The 27,669-nt window shown below is 39.9% G+C and overlaps 1 protein-coding gene across 3 annotated transcripts in view; it reads right to left on the reverse strand.

The window, feature by feature from the left end:
- LOC150088410 (1-phosphatidylinositol 4,5-bisphosphate phosphodiesterase classes I and II-like) overlaps positions 1 to 27,669 on the reverse strand; it is a 1,046,313-nt gene that overhangs the window by 500,701 nt on the left and 517,943 nt on the right. For all 3 annotated transcript variants that reach the window (XM_090369498.1, XM_090369497.1, XM_090369499.1), the window contains exon 17: positions 18,989 to 19,061. In XM_090369498.1, coding sequence (XP_090225624.1) covers positions 18,989 to 19,061 — 73 coding nt within the window. The remainder of the gene's footprint in view (positions 1 to 18,988; positions 19,062 to 27,669) is intronic.

Raw genomic sequence — 27,669 nt, forward strand, 5'->3', positions numbered from 1 at the left:
GGGATGGGATACACTTAAATAGAAATGGTGCAAGAATATTTGCTGATGCTATAGAGGCAGTGTTAGGTGGGTCGGAAAACTGCTAGCTCGGGGAGATACACAGAATAAAAGGACAACAGTGGCCACAAGCAGAGGCAAAAGTGATTCTTCCACACTGCTCTATTGGAATGAGCAGCAGCAGCATGGAAAGCAAGGCAATGGAGACTTCCAGGACTGTTGGGAGTCACAGTGGAACAAATAAATACATGGGCAGTGTTAGGGTAACTAAGAGTAGAAACAGGTGCATGTATACTTGAATGTACACCAATACTAGAAGTATAGTTAATAAATTTGATGAGCTTGAAGTGCTAGTCAAGACATCAAAGGCATTGTTGGGATATCAGAGACATGGTGTCACACAGATACAAGCAGTGCAGAATTGGTATTTAGAGAGAACAATGTGTACAGAAAGGATAGACAGGACAGGAAGGGTGGAGGGGTTATGCTGTTAGTTAAGAAACACATAAAATCTAAGGAAGTACATCCAATTGATGTTGGTGGACAATGCAATGTTGAGACTGTTTGGTGTGACAGAAGCACTGGGAAAGGAAAAATGAGAGTAGGTGTGTGTTATAGGGCTAATGAATCTGGCGCCTCCGTAGCCAGGTGGGAAGGAGCAGCAGTGCGTAGCACATGCTTCTTGATTAGACCGGGGTTCAAACCCGTGACCACCAAATACGGAGGATGTGGAAAGGTCACGGAATGACCACCACATATCCCGGAGCAATATGGCCTTAGTTGCTAATGCTCATAAATAACAACAACTGAAGTAAGACTGCTAATGAATCTGATGAGTATAATGAGCACTGTGTAGAGAAATAGAGCGGGCCAGTAAATCAGGATGTCTTATAATGGGGGATTTTAACTTTCCAGATATTGACTGGAACTTGTAGATTGGTTACTCACACACTAGCAAGACTTTCTTGGATTTATTGGATGACTGTTTTTTACGGTAGCATGTTTGAGAGACAACCAGAGGGAGTAATACTCTTGATCTGATTATCAGCAGTGATTAGCATGCATTAAGAATTTGCAAAAAAAAGAACCCTTGGTGATAATGATCACAATGTACTGATGTGGGAATTATTAAAGATGTAACTACCATCAAGGCTAAAAAGAAGGGCTTTTGCTTTCGTAAAGGTGACTACAGGGGTCACACAGTTTTTAAATTCTGTACAGTGGGGTCAACTGATGATGTTACCAACGTTAAATTCTAAATGGGAAGCATTCAGGAACTTAATCTTGGGGGCTACTAGGCTTTTCATTCCAACTAAGAAATACTGATCAAGGTTCAGGCCTAAATGAATGTCACATCAATTAATGAGGCTCATGGCAGAGAAAATAATGTATGGGAAGCATATAAAGTATCACGTGACACAGAAGCCTATGGCAGGTATAAACTAGTCTGTAATGAAGTCACAAAGGCGGTTAGGCAGGTGAAGGCAGATTACAAGAAATCTTTGGCAAAGGATGTAAAGAAAAACAGTAAACAATTCTTTACTTATTATTATTATTAGTAGTAGTGACATGTGATGCAAGAAAGCAAACAAGTGTATGAGCTTATGCAGCATCAGCCAAAAAAAAAAAAAAAATTACAAAACAATCCCCTCTAAATACTTGTCCATCCTCCTTAAATTTATTTAACCTATCAACTTCCACAATGACAGATGGAAGTTTGTTCCAGCAATTAACCACCCGCTGACTAAAGGCAAATTTCCACACATTTATTCTACATCTGTCATTCCTCAATTTGAATTTATGCCCCCTTAGGTTCGTAATCTGAACAAGTGGAAGAATCCCATCAGAATTCGGCTTGCTCAACCCATTCAAGGCCTTATACACTTCCATCAGATCACCTCGCAGGTGCCTAGTCTCCAGAGAGACTAAGCCTCTCCTGGTAAGTAAATCCCTTCATTCCCCCTGACCAATCCTGTTCCGCTTCTCTGTACAGGCTCAAGAAAATCTACATCCTTCTTAAAATGAACCCTCCAGACCTGATTGCAGTACTCAAGGCTTGGCCTGACAATTGCCTTAAACAATCCTCTCCTTTTTTCCCTGCTACCAAAATTACTCTATATCACTGACAACACCCCATGACTTGCCCTGGCAGCCTGTCTGCATTGCTCAGAAAACTTCATATCTGACTACACAATTACTCCCAGGTCTTTTTCATTTTCTACCACCTTAAATGTAGTACCACACAGTTGGTACGTTTCTCTGGGGTTACTTCTACCCATATGCAGTACTTTGAATTGTTCAATGTTAAACTTCAGTTATCACTTTTCAGCCCATCTGCCTATATTTTCTAGATCCTGTTGCAATAACATACTCCCATTACTGTCATTAATAACCCTGCCAACCTTTGTATCATCTGCAAACTTCGACACTAAGCCTGATACCCCTTCATCAATATCATTGATAAATATATAAAACAACAGTGGACCCAACACCAAAACCTGTGGGACTTCACCAATAACATTCTTAGTTTGGGTAGCTAAGAATAGGAACAGGTGCATGTATACATGCGTGTACACCAATGCTAGGAGTTTGATAAATAAATTTGATGAATTTGAGGTATTGCTCAAAGCATCAAAGGAAGATATTTTTGGGATATCAAAGACGTGGTGTCGCATATATAAGGAACAGAACTGGAATTTGGAAAGTACAATGTCTACAAAAAATATAGACAGGATAGGAAGGGAGGAGGGGTTATGCTATTAGTTAAGAAACACATAAAATCCAAGGAAGTGAAGCCAGTCGACATCGCTCGACAGTGCAGTGTCAAGTCAGTTTGGTGTGACATAAGCATTGGGAGATCAAAATTGAGAGCAGGAGTGTGCTATAGGCTTAATGACTCTGATGAGTATAATAAGAAACTGTACAGGGAAATAGAGTGGGCCAGTAAATCAGAGAATCTTATAATGGGGGACTTGAATTTCCCAGATATTGACTGGAATTTGTAGGTTGGTCACTCACACACTAGCAAGGCTTTTGTGGATTTATTGGATGATTGTTTTCTACATCAGCATGTTCGGGAGGCAACTAGAGGGAGCAATACTCTTGATCTGATTATCAGTAGTGATTCTTCATGCATTAAGAATCTGCAGATAAAGGAACCACTAGGTGGCAGTGATCACAGTGTGCTGAAGTGGGATTTACTCAAAGAGGTAACTACCATCAGGGGTAAAGGGAAGGGTTATTGCTTTCGTAAAGGTGACTACGATGGTCTGAGACAGTATTTACATTCTATACAGTGGGACCAACTGATGATGTTACCAACAGCAAATTCAAAATGGGAAGCATTCAAAGAACTTATCTTGGAAGCTACTAGGCAGGCAAAGGCAGATTACGAGAAATCTTTGGCAAGGGATGCAAAGAAAAACAGCAAAGAGTTCTTTACTTATGTAAACTCTAGAAGGAAGGGGATGAATTAGATTGGTCCACTTGATATCGGTGGTTCAACTGTTGATGATACTGCTCAGGTAGCTAACAAACTAAATGAATATTTTGCATCGACATTCACACATGAGGAGTTATTCAGCGAGGGGAATGCCAGAGGTGTATTCAACTCTGGAAGTAAGCTAGAGAATCTTGTAATAACTGAGAGTAAAACGGAGGAGAAATTGTTGAAGATTTAATTTGGGTTTTATTGGCGCATCAGCAACCGAGGCTATAATGGGCCAAATACCGGTCATACATAAAAGGTGAAAACATTCAGTGACCTAAGTAATTAGGCCACCATGTCGAGATATAACAGGTGTAAAAGTACATGAACAAAGGAATAACAATTCAATTTTAAATACAAGTAAAAAGGTTTACTGATTTTAAAAGGCTAAAAACAGCAGACACATTGTCATTGTCAGATAAAATCTGACCGAGTGTATGCGGCTCAGCCAGATGACTAAAAGCGGTAAAATAAAAATCAGGTTCGTGTCTAAAACGTGGACACTCGGTTAAAATGTGGCCTATACTTAAACAGGTGTCACAGTTCTCACACATAGGACAGTCATCTGCCCTTAACAGAAATGCATGCGTAAGATGACTGTGTCCTATGCGGAGGCGAGCTAAAACAACTTCCTCTCTGCGATTCCTGTGCAGACAAGACTGCCAATGTCGGATTACAGGCTTTATCTGTTAGAGCTTGTTTGTGACTTGCTCATGCCAGGATTGTTGCCATTGGGACAGTAATTTATTGTGTATTAACTGCCTGTAGTCTGTATAGGGGACTAACAGGCAATAAGTGTTGTGGGGTTCTGGTGTCCTGGCCACAGCATCTGCCAGTTCATTTCCCAAGATCCCAATGTGGCTTGGAATCCAGCAGAAACGAATGTCGAAAGAACACTCAGACAGAGAGTGTAGCGTCTGCTGAATCCGGGTCACAAATGGATGAGGATTATACCTCATACCCGATAAAGCCTGCAGTGTACACTGACTCTCTGCAGTGCAGAGAGTCAGTGTACAACATACACCTTTGTTGTACAACATACCAACATACACCTTTGCTATGGGTTTTAATGTGGTCCAAGGCTAACTCAATAGCATACAACTCAGCTGTATATATGCTGCATTCATGGGGAATCTTTCCAGATATAGAACGACCTGGAAAGATAGCAGCAGATCCAACAGACAACTCCGACTTCGACCCATCAGTGAAGACAGGCAAGAAGTCGGAATATTCAGCCCAATGGGCAGCATAGAGTTTGTGGTAGACAGAAGATGGAGTAATAGACTTACCCCAATTTTTAAGGGCTAAATCGCATGATGGTAAGCGAGCATGCTAGGGTGGAAGTGGTTGCCTTGGTGACTGGGCAACATTGTCTACCATGATGTCGAGCTCTCTGAGCAGCTCTTGGACACGGATACCAAAAGGCCGATTGGCAGTCTGAGAGTGTTATATAGGTTTTCCCATCGTGGCTTGAAAACGGACGTCCACGTAGGGTTGTCTGGCAGGGATTTTAATTTAATGGTATATTTTAAAGACAACTGCTTTCGTCGAAATGACAGTGGTGGTTCAGTTGCTTCAACATATAAACTCTGGACAGGGGATGTTCTAAATGCTCCAGTAGCAATACGGATGGCTTGGTGGTAAACTTGGTCCAGCCATCTAAGTACGCTGTTTCTAGCCGATGCGTACACTTGGGACCCATAGTCTAGTTTAGATCTGATAAGTGCACGATAGAGGCTGAGCAAAGTGGAGCGGTCTGCTCCCCATTTATTGGAGGAAATAGAGCGTAAGAGATTCAACCCTCTTGTGCACTTTGTCCGCAGTTGACGAATATAGGGTAAAAATGTCAACTTCTTGTCGAAAATGAGCCCCAAGAATTTTGTCTCGGGTGCTACTGGGATGATGTTTTGTCCGAGTTTAAGTTCTGGTTCAGGGTGAAGGTTCCGTTTGCGACAAAAGTGTACGCAGACAGTCTTCTGTGGCGAGAACCTAAAACCATTAGTCACTGCCCAAGAGTTGACGTGGTCTTTCAATGACCCTCATATTGCATGACTGCAAAAAGATGCTAAACTCATCTACAAAAAGGGCACTGTTTACGGTTGGAGGAAGTTGTTCAGTTATAGAGTTAACTTTGATTGCAAAAAGCGTAATGCTTAAAACTGATCCTTGTGGAACTCCCTCTTCTTGGCAGAATGGCCGGGAGAGGGTGGATCCTACACGAACTTGGAAAGACCGGTCTGTAAGGAAGTTTTTGATAAAGAGGGCAATGTGTCCTCTAAGACCAAAGTTATATATGTCTTTTAAAATTCCATATCTCCAAGCTGTGTCGTACGCTTTTTCCATATCAAAGAAAACTGACACCTGGTGCTCACGTTTCAAGAAAGCATCACGTATAGATGTTTCCAAGCGGATTAAATGGTCAAGTGTTGACCTGTTCCTTCGGAAGCCACACTGTATCCTGGAAAGGAGGTCGTTAGCTTCTAAATACCACACAAGACGAGCATTGACCTTTCTTTCCAGGATCTTGCACAAGCAGCTCGTCAGAGCGATAGGACAGTAATTTTTTGGTATTTTTGGATCCTTTCCTGGTTTCGGAAAGGGAAGGATGGTTGCCATATGCCATGAGTCCGGAAATGTCTCCTCAATATAAATTCTATTATAGAGACGGAGCAAACGATCCATGGATTCTGATGAAAGGTGTTTAATCATCTCATAATGGATGTCGTCTGGCCCAACAGCACTCGCCTTGGATAGCGAGAGTGCTGCTTTCAGCTCCCACTGTGTAAAGGGCTGATTGTATTCCTTGCGATTGTTAGAGGACAGCTTCAGGTGATGTTTTTCTGATCTTTGTTTGACTGCGAGGAACTCTGGGGGATACAATGTTTCTGAAGACACTTTAGCAAATGTATTTGCCAAGAGTATTTGCAATTGCAGTTAAATCTGCAATTGTACATCCATTATGTTCCAGGGTCGATGAAGGGTGTGAGTTGTATTTGCCTTTCATTTTCAGAACTTTGTTCCAGATGGCTTTGGGATTGGCGGTCCGTGTAAGGGAAGACGAAAATTTGATCCAAGATTCCTTTTGGCTCTGACGTCTAATGTACCGTGCTTTGGCACATGAATGTTTGAAGGCTATTAAATTATCTGTGGTGGGGTAGCGACGAAATATTCCCCATGCTTTGTTTTGAGCCTTCCTAGCTGCTGTGCATTCTCCATTCCACCATGGTTTTGGAAAACGTGGAAAGCGGGACGATGTCCTTGAAATTGCAACTGCTGCTGCCTGGACGATACTTACTGTGATGTGTTTTACTGCCTCATTAATTGGCTCCTGGCCGACTATAGTGGTATTGAACATTGCCAGATGACGAAAGGCATTCCAGTCGGCGTGATCGATCTTCCAACGTGGTATCCTCGACTGGTGACATTGTCTCCCATTTGAAATGGTGGCTAACACAAGAAAGTGATCAGTACCGTAAAGGTTTTCTTCAACCTCCCATGTACTCAGAGGCAGAAGGTAAGGGGAGCAGATGGAAAGATCAATGGCAGTAAATGTACGGGTAGCCGTGTGGAAAAAGGTGTTAGATCCCACATTTAGAAGGGCCAGATCATTGTTTTAAGCAATCGCTCGATAATCCAATCTCTTCTGTTGATGTCAGAACTACCCCACAGCGGATTATGCCCATTGAGATCCCTTAATAATAGGAAAGGGGGTGGCAGTTGCTTAATGAGATCATCAAGGTCTGCCTGGGCGGTGTCGTTCCCAGGGGGCAAATAAATGGAGCAAACAGTTAAAAGGAACCCTACTGTAAGATGAACTGCTACAGCCTCTAGATTAGTGGTAAGAAGCAGAGCTTGAAAGGGGTTGTGGTTACCCACAAGGATAGCGACTCTTCCGTGGGTAGGTCCATCCCCAGCTCTGTCTCTGCGAATAACTGAGCAGTTGCGTAAATAAGGATCTTCATTTGCCTTTAAATACGTCTCCTGTAAGCAAAAGCAAGTTGGTTCATGCTTACTCAGGAAAGCCTTGATGTCATCTCTATTTCTACGAAATCCACGGCAATTACATTGGAGAAATTTAAATGTACCCATTATTTTGATTTACTGGGACCGTCTGGTGGCTTCCGAAGAGCTGAGGGCTTCATTTTCTCAGTCCTGGGTTTATCTCTCTTTGGAAAGACTGGACGTTGGCCTGTATCCATTTCTTCTTCTTCTTCTTCTTCTTTCGCAAAGAGTTCCAGGACAGACTCGTACTGTACCTCCTTATCTTCGACATCCATTGTCTCTTGGATTGTAGTTGCCTGTTCCCCTTTCTTCCGAGTTTCTTTAGTACTCGGTTTTGGAAGTGGTGGGGCACTAGGAGGTACGGATATAGCAGTGGCGGCTGACTGTGATTTTTGGGTGGGCTTTTGGGAACTTAATAAATAGCGCGCAATGGGGGTAAATGACTCTCTTGGTGGAATACTCATATCAGTCTGAGTACCAATGGTACTTTTCCCAGAAGCTTTCTGGGGGTATGAGGGCTTAGCGCTATTTATAGGTTGGATGCGTCTTCTGGCCTCCTGATAGGAGATGTTTAGCTCTGTTTTTAGTTTTTGAATTTCCTTCTCCTTTTTCCACCGTTGGCATGCTCGAGAGTATGCAGAGTGTTCTCCTTGGCAGTTAGTACAACTTGGCTTAGAAGCTAAACATTTCTTGCTCTCGTGGTCTTTGGCACCACATCGAGCACAGGCAGGGTTACCACAACAAGCTGTTTGAGAGTGGCCACACTTTTGGCATTTAAAACACCTCAGTGGGTTCGGGATATAAATCCTCACTGGGCAGTTTAAATAGCCTGCTTTTATAGAACTTGGAGGCCGTGGGGTGTTGAACGTCACGATGAGAACTCTGGTAGGGACGAGATTCCCATCCTTCCGCATCGATATTCTTTTCACAGCCATCACTCCTTGGTCTTTAAGTTCAGAGCAGATCTCTTCTTCAGAAACATGAAGAAGATCCCACTCTGATATGACACCGCATGAGAAATTCAAGGTTTGATGGGGGGTAACGATGATGGGTAGTCCCCCTAACGATGTGGCTTTCAGTAGTTGCTGTGCATGTTTTTGGCTTGCAGCCTCGACTAAAATGTCTCCAGAACATAGCCTTTTTACAGATTTTGGAGATCCTGTCAACCCTTCTAATCCTTTCTGGATGAAAAAGGGTGACATTTTCCCGAGTGTCACAGATGGGGATGTATCCTCAGTTCTGGCTCTTTTTGCAGAGGTATTTTCTGTGGTTTCGTCTCGATTAGGTAGGTGCCTTGTTGGGGCCCCAGAAGAAAGATTTAAATTACTCATGAGACTAAAAGAAAAGTGTCTGATGCCTAAGTACCTCACCCACCACGGAGCCCTACGAGGGGACGCCCACTCGTGAACTAGCAGGTACTGCATACACGAATGGGACGCCGAGTTCGCTTAGAACACCATACCCACGTTACAAATAAGTCTTTATCCTGTCCCAGGACCAAAGGGAGGGAGACTTATTGGAACGCAGTTGACCCTAGCAGTAAAAACCACCTGCCGATTGATCCCAGTCGGGCCGGTCCGGGACCACCCATCTTGTCGAAGCAGGGGCCAAAGTGGTGTATTAAGGCTGGGCCCCTCAAATAGCAGGATCCCCCTTTCCGCATTCCACAGGTCGCGGCGCACGGCTGCACACGCCGTGCGCCGCGTGTGCAGCCGTGGTATGGTCTGGGTATGGGCGTTAGATCCCAGTGATGCTAAGTTGAAGATAAACAGAAGAAAGGCAGCTGGGGGTGGATGGACCCTATCCAGTTATATTAAAGGAGGCAGCAAAGCAAGTAAGCAAACCCTTAGCCATAATTATGAGAGCTTCCTTGGACTCAGGGAAGGTACCCATAGACTGGAGATGTGCAAATGTGACCCCAATTCACAAAGGAGGAACAAAGGCTGACACAATTAAAATTATTAACTACCATAATTAATAATTATATAATTATTAATTATGGTAATTATAGACCTGTGAGTTTAACTTCTGTTCCAGGAAAATTAATGGAGGCACTGCTCAAAGAAGCACTGCAGGATCATCTAGACAAGACTTAAGTTTTAGCTCGGACACAGCATGGTTTTGTTAAGGGGAAGAAGTCTTGCCTAATCAATTTGATTGGATACTATGATGAAGTCACAAAAGAACAGGATGCAGGGAATAACTTTGATATTATATACTTGGATCTTAGAAACGCTTTTGATACTGTTGCACACGAAAGACTGCTGCACCAAATTGGAGCAGTGTGGCATTGGAGGCAAATACTGCTATGGATAAAGGGATGGTTGAGAGGGAGAGGCCAGAGAGTGGTAATCAATGGACACTACTCATCTTGGACTAATGTTATTAGCGGAGTCCCTCAGAGTTCGGTGTTGGGTCCATTATTGTTTTCTGTATTTATAAATAATATTGATGATGGTACATCTAGCTTAATGTCCAAGTTTGCAGACGATACAAAGGCTGGCAGGGTTGTTAAGGACACTACTGACACTATGCTGCTGCAACAGGATCTGGAAAGGTTGAGCAAATGGGCTGAGAGGTGGCAAATGAAGTTTAACATTGACAAATGTAAAGTACTATGTATGGGAAACAGCAACCCCAGAGCAACATATCAACTCTGTGGTACTACACTGACAGTGGTAGAGAATGAAAGGGACCTGGGGGTGGTTGTGCAGGCAGATATGAAGTTTTCTAAGCAGAGCAGACGGGCTGCAAGAGTACCTCATGGTGTATTGTCGATGACATATAGAGGAATTTTTCTAGCAGGGATAAGGAGGTGATTATTCCCTTGTATAAGGCAATGGTCAGGCCACACCTAGAGTACTGTATACAGGTCTGGAGGCCTCATTTTAAGAAGGATGTAGAGATGCTGGAACGAGTACAGAGAAGGGCAACAAGATTAGTGAATGGAACAAAGAGTTGCTCTTATGAAGATAGGCTTAAGTTTTGCAAATTACAGTGTCTGGAGACTAGGCACTGGCGAGGTGATCTGATATAGGTGCATAGCCTTGAATGGTTTGAGCATGCTCAATGCCAATTGGATTCTTCCTCTTGCTCAGAATAATCACCTGAGAGGGCATAAATTCAAATTGAGGAAAGACAGATGTAGGATAGATGTGCGGAAATTTGCCTTCAGCCAGTGGGTGGGTGGTTGGTTGGTGGAAGAGACTTCCATCCCTTGTTGTGGAAGTTGGTAGCCTAAATAAATTTAAGGCTCAGCTAGAGAGGTATTTTGAACGAACGGAGGGGTGAAGTGGAAAGTTTTTTTTTTTTTTTTTGGTCGATGCCGCATAAGCTTGCTTTTTGCATCATATGCCTCTACTAATGCTAAAGGTCACACTAGAATCACTCTGAATACTAGTTCAACTATCTGAGTGTATTGTGTTCGTGAATTGTGTGCGTTCTCCGGTTGATTTTCCTGTTTTGCTGTATGAAAAATCCGAGTTTGAATTCCATCAAACCCGGGCAGTTTTCACCCGGTGTCGGAAGGACGGTAATGATGCCACTGTACTACTTGGAAGTTGATAGCCAATATAAATTTAAGGCTGAGCTGGACAGGTATTTGGAACGAATGGAGGGATGAAGTGGGAGCGGTTTTTTTTTGTTTTTTTTTTTTTTTGGCTGATGCTGCATAAGCTTGCTTTCGTGCATCATATGCCCCTACTAATGCTAATGCTAACATTAGTCCACGAAGAGCAGCACCCATTGTTTACCACCCTCTGTCTTCTCCCACTCAACCATCCTTTTATCCATTGTAGCAACTTGCCTTTAATACCATTCTACTCCAATTTGTACAGTAGTCTTCCATGCGCAACAGTATCAAAAGCTTTCCTGAAATCCAAGTATAGGATATCAAAATTATTTTTTTTGCATCCAGTTCATTTGTAACCACATCATAATAACCAATCAAATTTGTCAGACAAGACTTTCCCTTAACAAACCCATGCTGTATCTGAATTATTGCTGCAGTCTTGTCTAGATGATCCTGCAATGCATCTTTAACCAGTGACTCCATTATTTTACCCGGAGCAGAAGTTAAACTAACTGGTCTGTAATTACTCATGTCACCCTTCGATTTCCCTTTGTGAATTCGGGACATATTTGCACATCTCTAGTCCGTGGGGACCTCCCCTGAGTCCAAGGATGCTCTCATAATTATGGCTACGGGTTTGCTTACTTCCTTTGCCGCCGCCTTTAATATAACTGGATAGATCCCATCCACCCCGGGTGCCTTTCTTATGTTTAACTTGAACAATTTCTCCTCCACTTTGTTCTCAGTTATTACAAAATCATTAAGCACCCCGTTACAATCTGATATTCTTGTGGCATTTTCAAACCTTAATAACTCCTCATGTGTAAATGTAGATGGAAAATATTCATTCAGTTTGTTTGCTATCTGTGTAGGATCCTCAACAGTAGAACCATCGATATCAAGTGGACCAATCAGATTCATCCCCTTCCTTTTAGAGTTTATATAAGTAAAATCCTTGCTGTTTTTCTTAGCATCCTTTGCCAAAAATTTCTCGTAATCTGCTTCGCCTCCCTAACCTCCTTTGTGACTTGATTACAGACTACCTTATATATATCATAGGCTTCTGTGTCGCCTGATAATTTATATGCATCCCATGCATTTTTCTTCTCTGCCACGAGTCTCATTAGTTCATTTGACAACCATTTAAGCCTAAACCTTGAACAATATTTCTTAATAGGTATGAAACATTTATTAGCTTCCACTATTAATTCCTTGAATGCTTCCCACTTAGAGCTTGCTGTTGGTAACATCATCAGTTGGTCCTTGAGGTTGTCACAGACATTCTCTCAGATATGCCAGACAAGCTGTACTTGCTACCTGTGAGTCTAAAACCCTGATGGAACTGATATTCGAGTGCCACTCAAATCAAGTGGACCAAATTTCGGAGAAGTCCGGACAGTCTGTGACAGCCAAATCCTCTGCTTGCACCTTCACGATGGTGGGACTGTTAGTAATCCTGGGTATAACCTCCATAAAAGTACATGGTGGGTGACCACCCAGGTGTGAACCAACTTAAGCAGGGGTCGAGGTGTGGCGCCCCCACCACATGGAGGAACGCCGCCCCTCTATGTTACCAGGTGAAGTAGTATTTCACTGGTTGATGACTCTCATCAACCAGTGAAATACTACCACTTTGCTTATTGGAGGCTTGAAGTGGTGGAACCCATGTTTAGTCTCTAGAGCTAAGTTCCGGTCAACTCGTCCCAATCTCTTCTATCATGCAGTATGATTGATGACTTTTGAGGTTATAATGTGGCGAGATCCAATATTCCTTACATTTCGAGGATATAGCTCTAAAATGGTGTTTGCAGGCCGGCCGCTAGTTTGTACACCGGACCGAACCTATTGGTAACTCTCTAGGAGGCTTCCAGATCAGCTAGTGTATAATCTTGGTACCTATACTCTGCCAAATGGTGACTGGAGCGAGTCCGAGTAGTGTGTATGCAGGGAGCATTGTCGAGGCTACGTTATGTCAAGGATCTGGGTATATTCTTCCCATGTGTACGCCATATCCAAAAATTTCATTACTTTATACAGCATGTCCCCCCTCCCAATTTTTCTTACTATTGAATACACCATCAATTGTCAAACTAATAGAGCCAACTTATCTGCGAAAAGATCTAAACCTTCCAAGCACTTCCTAATTCATTTCACAAATATACATGATCTCAATTCTAACCTCAACGATGTCCATTTCCACTTGCAGTCTGCCAAACCCCCATGTACTTTTTCTGACAGAATCTCAGTTATCGGTTGATTCAACTACTGCTCATCTCAGATGCCCAAATTATTCGCTGTATGATTCCTTTCGCCTCAAAGGTGGTACTTGTGCATATGTCCGTTCTGGTATTCCCTGTCAGAGACTTGGCAATTTGGAATCTCCTCTCTTTGATCTTCTCTGGCTTAAAATCTCTGTACCTCATTGTGTCAAATTCATCTGTTGTCTCTACCATTCTCCAAACTCCACTAATCACTTGGAGCTCTTTGACTTCCTCTCTTTGTAACTTGACTTTCTCCAGACCAACTTTCCTAACAGTGAGGTAATTATCCTTGGTGATTTTAATGTTCACAACTCCAGCTAGCTTCCGTTTCCTAGTCACACCGACCCTGCAGGTCGAGATGCTGAAGCTTTTGCAATTACTAATGACCTAGCACAGATTGTTCATTTACCTACAAGAATACCGGAGTATCCTAATCATACAGCCAATACACTTGATCTTTTTCTCACAAACAACCCTTCTAAGTACGGTCAAAGTGAGAGGTCCTTTAGGCACTTCAGATCTCAACTTGGTGATTGTCTCTTCTCCAATGGAACCTTTATCTCATGGCTATTCCAAACCTCGTGTTGTTTGGCATTACAAGAATGCAAAATGGGATGACCAGCGAGACTTCTTTTCTTCTTTTCCTTGGTCAGATTACTGTTTCAAAACTTCAGATGTCAATGTTTACTCAGATCGTGTCAGTGAAATTATTCTTGCAGGAATGGAATCCTTTATCCCACACTCCACTTTAAAATCTCGTCCTTTATCTAAACCTTGGTTTTCCAATAAATGTGCTAAGGCTGTTCAAGAGAAGAATGTTGCATATCGTAATTGGCTTGTTTCTCATTCTTCAGTTTCATTTTCTGCCTACACCAAAGCTCGCAACAATTGTAAAGCAGTTATTAATCAGTCCAAACTAGAGTTTCAACAGGCTAAGAGTAGAAAACTTGCTTCTTGCCCTAATGATAGCCGAGCATTCTGGTCTCTTGCCAAAGCTATTGGCCGCAACGATTGCCCAACTCCGCTCTCACCTCTGTCCAAACCAAATGGTTCCATTGTCACTTCAGCCAAGGATAAAGCTGACCTGCTAGCATCCCATTTTTGTTCCAGCTCATGTATTAATGATCTTGGTAAAACACCTCCCACCATTCCCAACACGCTCCATTCAATGCCTCCTGTGGTCTTTCGTCAAAAGGATATCAGAAGGATTTCGATGAATCTTGATGCTAAGAAAGCTCCAGGTCCTGATGGTATTTCTCCACTTGTTCTCAAAACCTGTGCTCCTGAACTTACCCCTATTCTTTGCCACCTTTTTTCACTTTCTTATTCCAAAGGTGTTTTTCCTTCCGCTTGGAAATTTGCTCATATCCAGCCAGTTCCTAAAAAGGGTGACAAATCCCTCCCATCCAATTATCGTCCCATTGCAATTACTTCTACTCTTTCTAAAGTAATGGAGAAATCAATTAACCGCCAACTCTTAAACTACCCAGAAACCTTCCATCTGATCAAAGATCGCCAGTATGGATTCCGTCAGTGTCGATCCACTGGTGATATTCTGGCTTATGTTATCCATTTATGGACTAATTCAGTGGAAAGGTTCGGTGAAACACAAGTAGTTGCTCTTTACATCTCAACGGCTTTTGATCGTGTTTGGCATAAAGGTCTTCTAAACAGGCTTCCGTCTTATGGTTTGCCAACTGTTTTTAGTAATTGGTTATCCAGTTTTCTCACTGATAGCTCACTGAGGGTGATGGTAGACGGCTCTCTGTCTTCTAACTTCTCCACTAATGCCGGTGTCCCCCAAGGTTCAGTTCTTTCCCCCACTCTTTTCCTCTTGTACATTAATCACCTTCTTCCATTGACTGGAAATCCTATCCATAGTTTTGTCGATGATAGCACATTGCATTCCACTTTCCATTTTGAGAAACCTTGTCTTGCTCAATCAGTTTCAACTTCTCAAAAATCTGCTACCAATTCCTTAAATGCCGATCTTCAGGTAATTCTGCAGTGGGGCAAAGACAACTTAGTTGATTTCAACCCTTCTAAAACTCAGTCTTGTCTTATATCTCGCAAAAAGGATTCTTCTGCTCCTATGCTTATCTTTAGTGACACTCCGATTTCTAGGCAAAATGATATATCTTTTTTGGGGATTACCCTGACTTCTAATCTCTCTTGGCACAAGCACCTTAAAAATAGTGCTTCCTCTGCATCTAAAAAACTTGGTTTTCTCTTTCACTGTCGGCATTACTTTTCTTCCAAACAGCTGTTTACTCTGTATAAATCGCAAATCCGCCCTGCCATGGAATATTGTTCCCACATCTGGGATGGTGCCCCAAAACCTTTCTCAGGCTTCTTGATTCCATTCAGAAGAAGACAGTTAGGTTAATTAATGATTCATCTCTAACAGAGTCTCTGCACTTGCTTTCTCATAGACGTACTGCATGCCTCTTCTACAGATACTTCCATGGGCACTGTTCTTCTGAATTGGCTTCTATAATTCCCGCTCTCCCTTTCAAAACAGTCTGAACACGTGCCGCCACCAGCCAACATCCATTTACTGTCCAACTTCAAACCCACAGAACCAATTTTTCAACTTCCTCATTTATTCATTCAACTGCCGTTTTCTGGAACAACCTTCCTTCATACGTATTTCCTGAAAATTACAATCTACGGAAGTTCAAGTCCAATGTCAACAAATATCTTCTTTCGTCTTCTCAACCTCCAACCCAAGCACAGTACTAAGTACTATAGGTTCTAATACCTCTCGTGTTTGGGGTTCACATAAAAAAAAAAAAAAAAAAAAAGAATTTAAAAACTGTCTGAGACCACTGTAGTCACCTTTACAGAAGCAAAAACCCCTTTCTTTATCCCTGATGGTAATTATATCTTTAGTAAATCCCACATCAGTACACTGTGATCACTGCCACCTAATGGTTCCTTTATCTGCAAATTGTTAATACACGAATGATCACTGCTGATAACTAGATCAAGAGTATTACCCTCTCTGGTTGCCTCTCGAACATGTAGCTGCAGAAAACAATCAACCAGTAAATCCACAAAAATCTAACTAGTGTGCGAGTGACCAACCCATAAGTTCCAGTCTATATCTGGAAAGTTAAATTCCCCCATTATAAGACATTCTGATTTACTAGCCCCATGTAAACCCTACAAGGAAAAGGATGAATCAGATTGGACCACTTAACATAGATGGGTTGACTATTCATGATCATGCTCAGGTAGCTGATAAACTGAATGAATATTTTGCATCTACATTCACACACAAGGAATTATTCAATGAGGGGAACGCCAGTTGTTTATAAAATTCTAACAGGGATCTAAGCGATTTTGTAATAACTGAGAGCAAAGTGGGGGAGAAATTGTTGAAGTTAAAAATAAGGAAGGCACTTGGGGTGGACGGGATCTATCCAGTTATATTAAAGGAGGCAGCAAAGAAAGTAAGCAAACCCTTAGCCATAATTAAGAGAGTTTCCTTGGACTCAGAGGAGGTCCCCATGGACTGGAGGTGTGCAAATGTATCACCAATTCACAAAGAGGGGTTCAAAAGATGAGACAAGTAACTATAGACCTGTTAATTTAACTTGTGTTCCTGGGAAAATAATGGAGTCACTGGTTAAAGAAGCATTACAGGATCATCTAGACAAGACTGCAATAATAGTTAAGCATAGGTTTGTTAAAGGGAGGTCTTTTCTGACCAATTTCATTGGATACTATGATATGGTCACAAAGGAAATGAATATCAAAAATAATTTTGATATTCATTCAGAAAAGGGAGGTCTTTTCTGACCAATTTCATTGGAACTATGATATGGTCACAAAGGAAATGAATATCAAAAATAATTTTGATATCATATACTTGGATTTCAGCAAAGCTTTTGATACTGTTGCACCCAGGGGCTCACATCTGGTGAGTATGGGCTTGGCACACCCAGGGTCCTGAGCTGGATATCATCATTCTTCTCTTTCTTCATGATTCCCTTCTGCTTCTCTCTCTCTCTTTTGGCTGGTGCAGCAAAAGCCTCAGGCTTCCTTGCACCATACGGCTAATGATAATAATAATAAAAAATAATAACATGGAAGATTGCTGTACAAATTGGAGAGGTATGGCATTAAGAGTAAGTTGCTACAATGGATGGTTGAGTGGGAGACGACTGAAAGTGGTAATCAATTGACCCTGTCTTCTTGGACAAATGTTATTGGTGGAGTTCCCCAGGGTTCAGTGCTGGGCCCATTGTTGTTCTGTGTATTCATCAATGATACTGATGAAGGTATATCAGAATTAATGTCCAAATTTGCAGATGGTACAAAGGTTGGCAGGGTTGTTAACGACAGTAAAGACAGTATACTACTCCACCTGGATACAGATAAGTTGGGCAAATGGGCTGAGAAGTGGCAAGTGAAGTTTAACATTTACAAATGCAAAGTATTGCATATGGGTAGCAATAACCCAAGAGAAACATAACAACTGTGTGGTACTACACTGAGGGAAGTGGAAAGTGAAAAAAACCTGGAGGTAATTGTGCAGTCAAATATGAAGTTTACTGAGCAGGCAGATCATGGAGTCTTGTCAATGATATATAGGAATTTTGCTAGCAAGGAGAGGGAGGTGATTATCCCGTTGTACAAGGCAATGGTCAAGTCACACCTAGACTACTGTGTACAGGTCTGGTGGCCTCACTTTAGGAAGTATATAGAGTTGCTAGAACGAATACAAAGAAGGGCAACAAGATTGGTGAGGGGAACAAAGGGGTGCTCTTACCAAGAAAGGCTTAATTTCTGCAAATGGCAGCCCCTGGAGAATAGGTGATCTGATTGAGGTGTATAAGGCCTTGAATGGGTTGAGCAAGAATGCTGATAGTATTCTTCCTCTTGCTCAGATTAAGAACCTGAAGGGGCATAGATTCAAATTGATGAAAAACAGTTGTAGAATAGATGTGCAGAAATTTGCCTTTAGCCAGCGGGTGGTTGATTGGTGGAACAGACTTCCATCTTTTGTTGTGGGTGTTGATAGCCTAAATAAATTTAAGGCTGAGCTAGACAGGCATTTGGAACGAATAGAGGAGTGAAATGGGAGGTTTATTTTATTTTTTTTTTTTGGCTAATGCTGCATAAGCTTGCTTTTTTGCATCGTATGCCTCTACTAATGCTAATGCAAATATCAGGATTAATGTCCAAGTTTGCAGATGATACAAAGGTTGACAGGGTTGTTAATGACAGTATTCTACTCCAACTGGATCTAAACAAGTTGGGCAAAGGGGCTGAAAAGTGGCAACTGAAATTTAACATTGACAAATGCAAAGTACTGCATATGGGTAACAATAACTCAAGAGAAATGTACCAACTGTGTCACTCATGGAAGTGAAAAGTGAAAAAAATCTGGGAGTAATTGTGCAGTCAAATATGAAGAGTGCTATGTAGTGCAGACAGGCTGCCAGAGCAGGTCATGGAGTCTTGTCAATGATATATAGGGATTTTGCTAGCAGGGACAGGGAGGTGATTATCCCATTATACAAGGCAATGGTCAGGCCACACCTAGAGTTCTGTGTACAGGTTTGGAGGCACCCCTCCCGAAAGAATGTATTAAGAATCACAGTGTATAGCATAAAGAAATTGATTGCTAATTGCTAATTATGAAAGATAATTATGACTTACCTGAGGCATGTAATTACTAGAGTCTACTCTTGTTCCCTTAGGGTATATCCTACTTAGCTGCCGTTTGTTATAACTAAAGAGTAAATTAAGAATCATAAAAGACAGTTGATATAAAACTAATTTGTTTTAGAGAATGAAAAATCATGGACACACCTGCAGATATTTAGTACAGTCAGTCCTCGTATAACACGTGTTTACACTACACGAATTCGATCATACACGATTTATAAATAGGGGAACGATATCTTACATAATACGAACCGAATTCGCTTATGCACGATTCGTGTTTGTGTTTACAAGAAATGGCAGTCGAACGCAGAATCACCCCAACCGAGCGCAACACGATAGGAATGAAGAGGAGATTCTGAAAATGTATTAATGTTTTTTTTTTGATCAGTGAAGGGGAAACACATTTCACCATAATAACGTAAAAACCAACACAATTCCAGCTATCGGTATAATCGCAAATGCAATTAGATTGAGTTTACTACCAGTTTATAACAGATTCCACTAGCAGAAACGCAACTGGATTTTTACTGTTTTATGGTAGTAACCCCTAGAAATGTGAGGTGTTAATAGTGTATCTCTGCCTTTACGGTGTTGTTTATTCAGTTGCTACATGCCCCCAGCTTTGTTTATGTGTATCAAGCATGCCTCCTCGTTTTGTAATTGTACTTTATTCCCTAAAAATGAGTAAAATACTTAAAAGGTGTAAAAAGGAAGCGTTCTGGTGAAGACACTGCAGATTCAGAGAGAAAAAGAAAAGCAATATTGATAAACAGAGGTGGACTGGGTCAAAAATTCTTACCCGGGAAAATTTATGGTGGCCTCATACTATGGTTTATGGCACCCCAGTAGGCCGGAGGCCGGTGTGATTATGGCCAGACCGCCTCTGGGATAGAGAAAAAATATGAAATTGTGAAACGCCTTAAGCAAAATGAAAGACCATGTGATATTGCATGTGCTACAGACCTAAATGAGGCAACGCCAAGAATTACAAAGAATGCAGAGAAAATAAAAACAACTTTCATAGCAGGAACAACTCAAAGTGTAATTAAAATCCATTAGATTAAGACACAAAGAATTGGAAGAGATGGATCGGCTGTCATCTGTTTGGATAGAAAATCAAACAAAAAACAAGTTTGCTTACGATAGAAGCAAAAGCAGTAGCAATATTTTACTACGTAATAGTCGTAATAAAATACTTACGTATTTTATTATGATTATTTATTGTGTTTGGTAAAGTTTTGGTTAGAAATGTGTGTTCAATCTTGGGTGGTCGGCACCTAACCCTAGTTTTCCCATAGAGCCTGTTGTTTATATTGTACGATTTTGCATTGCATTGCACGAAGGTTTCTAGGAACACAGCTATCGTGCTATACGAGGACTGACTGTATATAACTGCATAAAAGTTACCTATAGGTAGTTATAATTAAAATTCATCTATGTGGCACATCTATAGAGAAACATTAACCCTCAGATTCCGTGTAAAAAATTATGAAGTGGTCATGTCAGGCTGTGACAAGCCAGAATCTAGAGTATCAGTTGTGGAATATTGCTTAGTAAAATTTTTTTTTCTTTATTGGCCAACAATACTATATGGAATCTAAAAATAAAACTAGTGAATGTTGCCATTGGTTATTTAAAAAAAATTTAAAACTTAAATGTTGTTTTATGCAGGCACCTTAGAAGGAAAGCTGTAAGCCGGAAGTACATATTTCTTGCTGATTTTTTTCTGAATGGTTAGTAATGCTATAAGCTTTATAAAAATGAAATATTGAATTCATAACTGTAGGAGCTATACCCAACTTAATAAAAAAAGAGAGAAGGTCAGGTAATGTGTTTTTCATCACATTACTTGATTATAAATAAATAGTGACTTGAATTGGAGTACAGTCAGTTCTGCAGTAATGCACATTTTCACAATGTAAATTTGCTCCAACGCGACTCATATATATTTGGGAACAATGCAAATATAATGCAATTTTTGCATCTGCTCATGCTCAATTTCATCTGTGAGTAAAACTAAGTGAATGCAAAAAAAAAAAAAAAAAAAAAAAGGCACCAAGCTGAATGTAGCAACTTGCACAGCAATACATACAAGTTTACAAAGCTTAAAAAATGTCAAACATCAAATGTGTGAGAGCTGTATTCCCCATTTACTGTAGTTGTGTTGGTTGTTATTTTGGGTTTTTTTTTAGGAGCATTAGCAACTAAGGCCATATTGCTCCGGGATATGCGGTGATCATTCCCTGACCTTTCAGCTTCCTTCGTATTTGGTGGTGACGGGCTCAAACCCCGGTCTAATCAAGAAGTGTGTGCTACGCACTGCTGCTCCTTCCCACCTGGCTACGGAGGCACCAGTTGTGTTGGTGGGAGACACACTGTTGTCACTCGCTGTATTCATAAAGATAACACACGATATTGTAGGCTGACTCATGTTTTCAGGAGCTCACAATTTTCTGGTTGAACAGAAATTTCATGAGGCATGATAGCGTGAGCAGAGGAGCACATTTCTGGAGGTTACTACCATAAAACAATAAAAACAATTTGCAGTTCCCAGTTTATTGGGCTTTTCAGTTAGTGCACTTAATTATAAATAGGTACTAAACTCGAACCTATTCCATTTGCAATAATACGAATAGCTGGAATTCTGTGGGTTTTTATGTTTTTAAGGTGAAATGTGTTTCCCCTTCCATGAAATCTTCAATCGTATAAAAACATAAATAAATTTTCAGAATCTTCTCTTCATTCCTATTTTTTAAGCTTTGTAAACTTGTTACTCTGTATTTCACTTGTGCAATTTGTGCGTCCTGTGTTCGCTGTTATTGATTGCTTATCTTTTTTACTGTTTTAAATTTTACAATCCAAAAAAAAAAAAAAAAAAAAAAGAAAGAAAATGTCAGTTAACAGAAATATTAATCAAGCAACAAACTTCCTATCTTGTCAAGGTAAAGTGCTATATTTACTGTGATATGTATTTATTTATTAGAAATTTAAGATGTTTAAACCTGTGTTAGCAATTTTATTGGATTTCTAACTTTTTTAGTGTTTTACTTAACAGACTGTTGTTTTTTTTTTTTTTTTTTTTTGAGTGCTCTGCCACTATCCCTATTTTTCCCATAAGCCCTGTTGTTTTTAATGCACGAAATACCATAATGCGAAGATTTTTAGGGACACATGTACTGCGTTATAGCAGAACTGAGTGTATTTCATTATTAATATAAGGAAGGTGGTAAAAAAAAAAAAGTTAAAAATCATACTACATAATTTGTGAACAACCCAATAATAATTTTTTAATAAAAATCTAACAAATAACTGCCAAAATGATTACAGTATGAATATTTACCATTAGTTGTTTTTTTTAGAAATATCATTATAGGCATTGTAAAAACACAAAATATATTTATAACAGTTATAAAAAAAATTGTACTATAATTCAAATTTTTTTTGTTAAAAATTTTTGATTAGTCTTTCAAGATGTAGCAACAGTACTAAAAATCAAATCAACAGACTTATGTAAAAGTAGCTCCTTTTGTGATGACTTTGTGCTACATGCACTTTACAGAACACAAAACCTGCTGATCAAGTCTGAAACAAGTGACATAAGTGCATTGCATGATAATGTGCATAAGGAAAAAAATGCCTCCTGATCACTTCTACTGCTCTGCACTAATGACTTCTGGCAGTTTTTTAATGTTTGGATCCCATGTGATATTAGAATTACTGAATTAATGGAGTCTATTAAAAAAAAAAAAAAAAAGCTAGAACCAACAAGAAACTGTGATTATGAATTTTTATGTTTTTTTTTTTTAAATTGTGACACCAATAAGACTGTACTGTTACCAAAACAAATCAGAGTTTACCTCAAAATGCTATAAATATTTTTCCTAAACAAGAAATTGCAGTTTTTCATATATCAGAGAGCGTTAACAGTTGTATAGTGTTCATAATGTGACAGGCTTGGGTAAGACATAAGTATCTGCTTAAATTGTTTAATTTCTATAATACTGTAAATTTAATTTCTAGAATTTTGAAGTTAATTCTTATAAGATAATTTCATTTTGTATTTTTTAAGTTCTAACAGTAGCTTAACTTTTCTTATCTGTTTAACTTATGTAATAACTTTTATTTTATTTCATATTATTTTTATGAAAACCTCTAACATAAAAAGTATTAGAACCTCTGGTGTTATTAGTGTGTGTGTGTGTGTGTGTGTGTGTGTGTGTGTGTGTGTGTGTGTGTGTGTGTGTGTGTGTGTGTGTGTGTGTGTGTGTGTGTGTGTGTTGAAGGCTGGGAAGATAGAAGGATACTTGTTGACATTACACTTGAATTTCTGTAGATTGTAATTTTCAGGAAATACACGTAAAGGGAGGTTGTTCCAGAAAGATGAAGGGATAAATGAGGAAGAAGAAAAGTTCGTTCTGATGAATTTATGCTGGTTGTGGTGCATGTTCACACTAGTTTGGAATAGAGAGGGGGAATTACAAAAGCCAACTCAAAAGAACAGTGCCTGTGGAAGAAGTATCTATAGAAAAGGCATGCAGCAGAAACAGAATGTCTATGAGACAGAGTGTTGTAAAGTTTGGTGGCAGCTAAGGCCACAATGCACAAAATCAAGGTAAAGAAAAACAGCAAAAAATATATCTGGTAACTTCTAAACAGGTTACTACATCAAAAGAAGTGAACAAATATATCAAAAATATAAAAGGATAAATTCATATATGTGTGTAAAAATTAATGGACTGTAAAAAGTTAAAAATGTCGGACACGTTGTTTCTGTCTTCTAAAATCTGGCTGAATGTAAATGGTTCAGCCAGATTAATAAAATCTGTAAAACATAACATCAAGCAATGGTAAAAATGGGACATTCCATAAAAATATGAATAATGGTTAAAATACTTTCACAGTTCTCACATATAGGTGGTAATCTACCTTCAGAAGAAGAGAGTGTGTCAGATAACTGTGAGCTATGTGGAGCTGAGCAAAAATAATTTCCTCTCTTTGGGCCACCCTGTAAAAGTAGCCTGTAATCAATGCTACTGCTTGATTACAGGCTTAATCTGCTATACTTTATTTGCAGCCCATTTGTGCCAAGAATCTTGCCACTGGGAGTATAGTTTGTTATGTATCATTTGCTATAATTGATATAAAAGACTGACAGGCAACAGTTATTCAAGGGACTGCTGATTTTGCACCATTATCAGCTAGATCTTTCTCCTGATCCCAATGTGGTTTGGGCTCTAACAAAATCAGATCAAATTCAAGTTTGAAAAGGGAATAAACAAAGGATTAGCAACAAATGAACTAGATGTAAAAAATAATTTTGATATCATATAAGATTTCAAACAAGATTCTGACTGTTCCACATAAGAGACTGTTGTAAAATGTGGCATTAGGGGCCAGTTACTGTTATGGATAAAGGGATGGTTGAGTAGGAGAAGACAAACAGTGGTTATCAATGGACATTGCTCTTCTCTATTCTTGAACTACTGTTATTATGAGAGTTACACAGGATTTAATGTTGGACCCATTGCTGTTTTTTATATACTGATGAAGGCATATACAGCTTAATGTCTAAGTTTGCAGAAGATGATATGAAGGTTGACAGGGTGGTTAATAACAGTAATTAAGAAATGCTACTAAAACAACATCTAGAAAAATTAGGCATATGGGCTGAGAAGTGGCAACTGAAGTTTAACATTGACAAATATTAGCTACTGCATATGAGTAGCACTAATCCCAAAATAATATACAACTTTTGTGACGCCAGACTGAGGGTAGCAGAGAATGAAAAAGATCTGGAAGTAATTGTGCAGTCAGACATGAGGTTCTCTGAGCAGTGCAGACAGACTGCTAGAACAAATCATGGTATTTTGTTATGACAAGAATTTTGCCAGTAGGGATAAGGCAATGGTTTGGCCACATCTTGAGTATTGCTTGCAGGTGGTCTGGAAGACTCATTTTAGGAAATATATGGATCTGTTGGAAGGTGCAGAGAAGAATAACTAGATTAGTGAAGAAAACAAAAGTGTGCTCTTACCAGGAAAGGCTTCAGTTCTGTAAATTGCATTGTCTGGATACTAAGCACCTGCAAGTAGATCTGACTGAAATGTTTAAGGCTTTGAATGGATTGAGTAAGCTTAATGCTGATGGTATCCTTCCTCTTGCTCGAATTACACACAAGGTGGCATAAATTCAAATTGAGGAAGGGTGATTTTAGGATAGATGTGCAGAAATTATTGATTGTTACAACAAACTTGATAGTGGGCAGTTTGAATGAATTCAAGGAAGAACTATTAGAGGGATGAACCGAAAGCACTTAGCACCATCTTGAGGGTAAAATGTTGAACAGAGAGAGGCATATCAACACACACACACACACACACACACACACACACACACACACACACACACACACACACACACACACACACACACACTCCCCCAGCAGGATTATACCAAGTGTTCAATAGTTCTAAGCTTGATTTGAGTACAGTTCTATGTAAGTTGAAGGTATAAAGATCTATGTCCCACATTGTATCAGAAACAGATAGAGTATATTATCTTTATCCTGAACTATGCATATACAAAAGAGACCTACTCTTTTTGTGTATGCATAGTGTAAATATAGGGTGTCTATAAATTATTCAACTGATTATGATTAAAATCATTAGCTCGATTCATATTTTGTAATAGGTATCTTAGGATGGTTTGATGCAATTATCAAAGCAACTAAATGAGTTTTGCTCATGCAGTTGGCAGCCATTATTCCAGAAAGGATTGCAAATGGTGATGTGCAGAAGAAAGAAATGTGCATATTGTGGCTGTGAGATAACAAATGATTCTACAGAGATGTTTTCAACAGGAATTCCAGACAGATCCACCAATGGAACAATCAAAGAGGTGACAGCTGAAACAGTTTCAAGAAACTGGCACAGTGTGTTAAACCAGAAAGGAGCAGGTAGACCTAGTGTATATGCAAATGACGTTACAAAATTCAGAAAGCATTTACCCAAGGTCGTACAAAATATATCCATAGGGCAAGCCGGCAGCTTCAAATATTGTGAGCAACACTGGACTAGGGTAGGTTGCAAAAGATTGAAACTATGCTTACAAAGTGCAAATCGTCCAGGAAATTAAGCCTCATGACAAACCAAAACAAGAGGAATCCACTGTTCATATTCTCAATGATATAGACAAAGATGAGCACTTTCTGAAAAATGCCATTTTCAATAATGAAGCAAAATTCTACCTGTCTGGTAAAGTTAATAGATACAACTGTCACATATGGGGATCTGAAAATCCCACTCAGTTTGTGAACGTGAGCATGACAATCCCAAGATAAACTTGTAGTGTGTGCACTGTCCATCACAGCCAGGTGATTAAGCCATTTTTCTTCCATAATTACCTAATATTTGTAGAAGAATAAGAGAAATTTACCTCAATATGAGAAGTAGAACACTTCCGTTTGACACTCTCCAGAAATTAAAACGAATATAACATTAACACAAAATGATTATTAAAAAATAAAATAATAAATTGAAAACAATTTAAAAAATCAATTGAACACAAAAAACAATTTAAAATTAAAAATGAATTTTTGAAAAACAAAGGAAATAAAATAAAATCGTTTTTCAAAATTTACATTAAACTTTTAAAAAAATTAATTAATTTTTAATTGTTTTTTTAATTGTGCCCAATCAATTTTTTATTTGTTTTCAATTTATTTTTTATTTATTTTATATATATATTTTTTTCTGTAATCATTTTGTGTTAATATTATATTCATTTTAATTTCTGGAGAATATCATACAGAAGTATATCTACATATAATTTTTAAGTAAATTTCTCTTATTCTTCTACAAATACTGAAATCAATGTAGAATGAATGTAGAATCAATGTCCATGGCGGAGTTATCAATGTAGAATAACTCCGCCATGGACGGTCCCAAGCCCGGCTGCGAAAGGAGGAGGGTGGTCATCCTGCCGAAATGACCAGAACCGGGAAACCGGGGAAACTAGGCAAGAAACCGCATGAAATTCAGAACAAGCTCTTACAACAATGTTACCGCATCCGGGGTAGCCGATGCGCCAGCACTGGGGACCCAGGGTACTGGTGTGAAGTGGACCACTGGCCACAGAACAAGCTGTTATAACAATGTTACCGCATCCGGGGTAGCCGATGCGCCAGCACTGGGGACCCAGGGTGCTGGTGTGAAGTGGATCACTGGCCACAGCAATAAGCTTACTACGCCGAAAAGGACAATTAACATTGGCGAATGGAATGTTAGAACGGGGCACCACGTTGGACAAAAGGAAATCATTGCCCAAGAACTACTTAGGTGCAAGATATCAATCGCGGCATTATCCGAATTAAGGCTCACCGGGTCTGGAACGATGATCATCCAACCACCAGCACCTAATGAAGCGGTTATGCTATTCTACTCTGGTGGTGAGAAACGAGAAGCAGGAGTGGGCTTTATGGTCGATGCTCAGGCCACCAGTAGTGTGATCGCTTTCCAACCAATATCGGACCACCTGGCAGTCCTTACTGTCAAGGGCACCATCAAGACCCATATTATCTCCGCCTATGCGCCAACTGAGACTAGCCTGGACCCGACCAAGAATGACTTCTACAACCAGCTCCAACATACGCTGGATTCAATTCCGCAGACAGA

This window comes from Mastigoproctus giganteus, chromosome 3 (assembly GCF_048544385.1).
Source record: "Mastigoproctus giganteus isolate SK-2022 chromosome 3, ASM4854438v1, whole genome shotgun sequence".
Classification (NCBI taxonomy): domain Eukaryota; kingdom Metazoa; phylum Arthropoda; class Arachnida; order Uropygi; family Thelyphonidae; genus Mastigoproctus; species Mastigoproctus giganteus.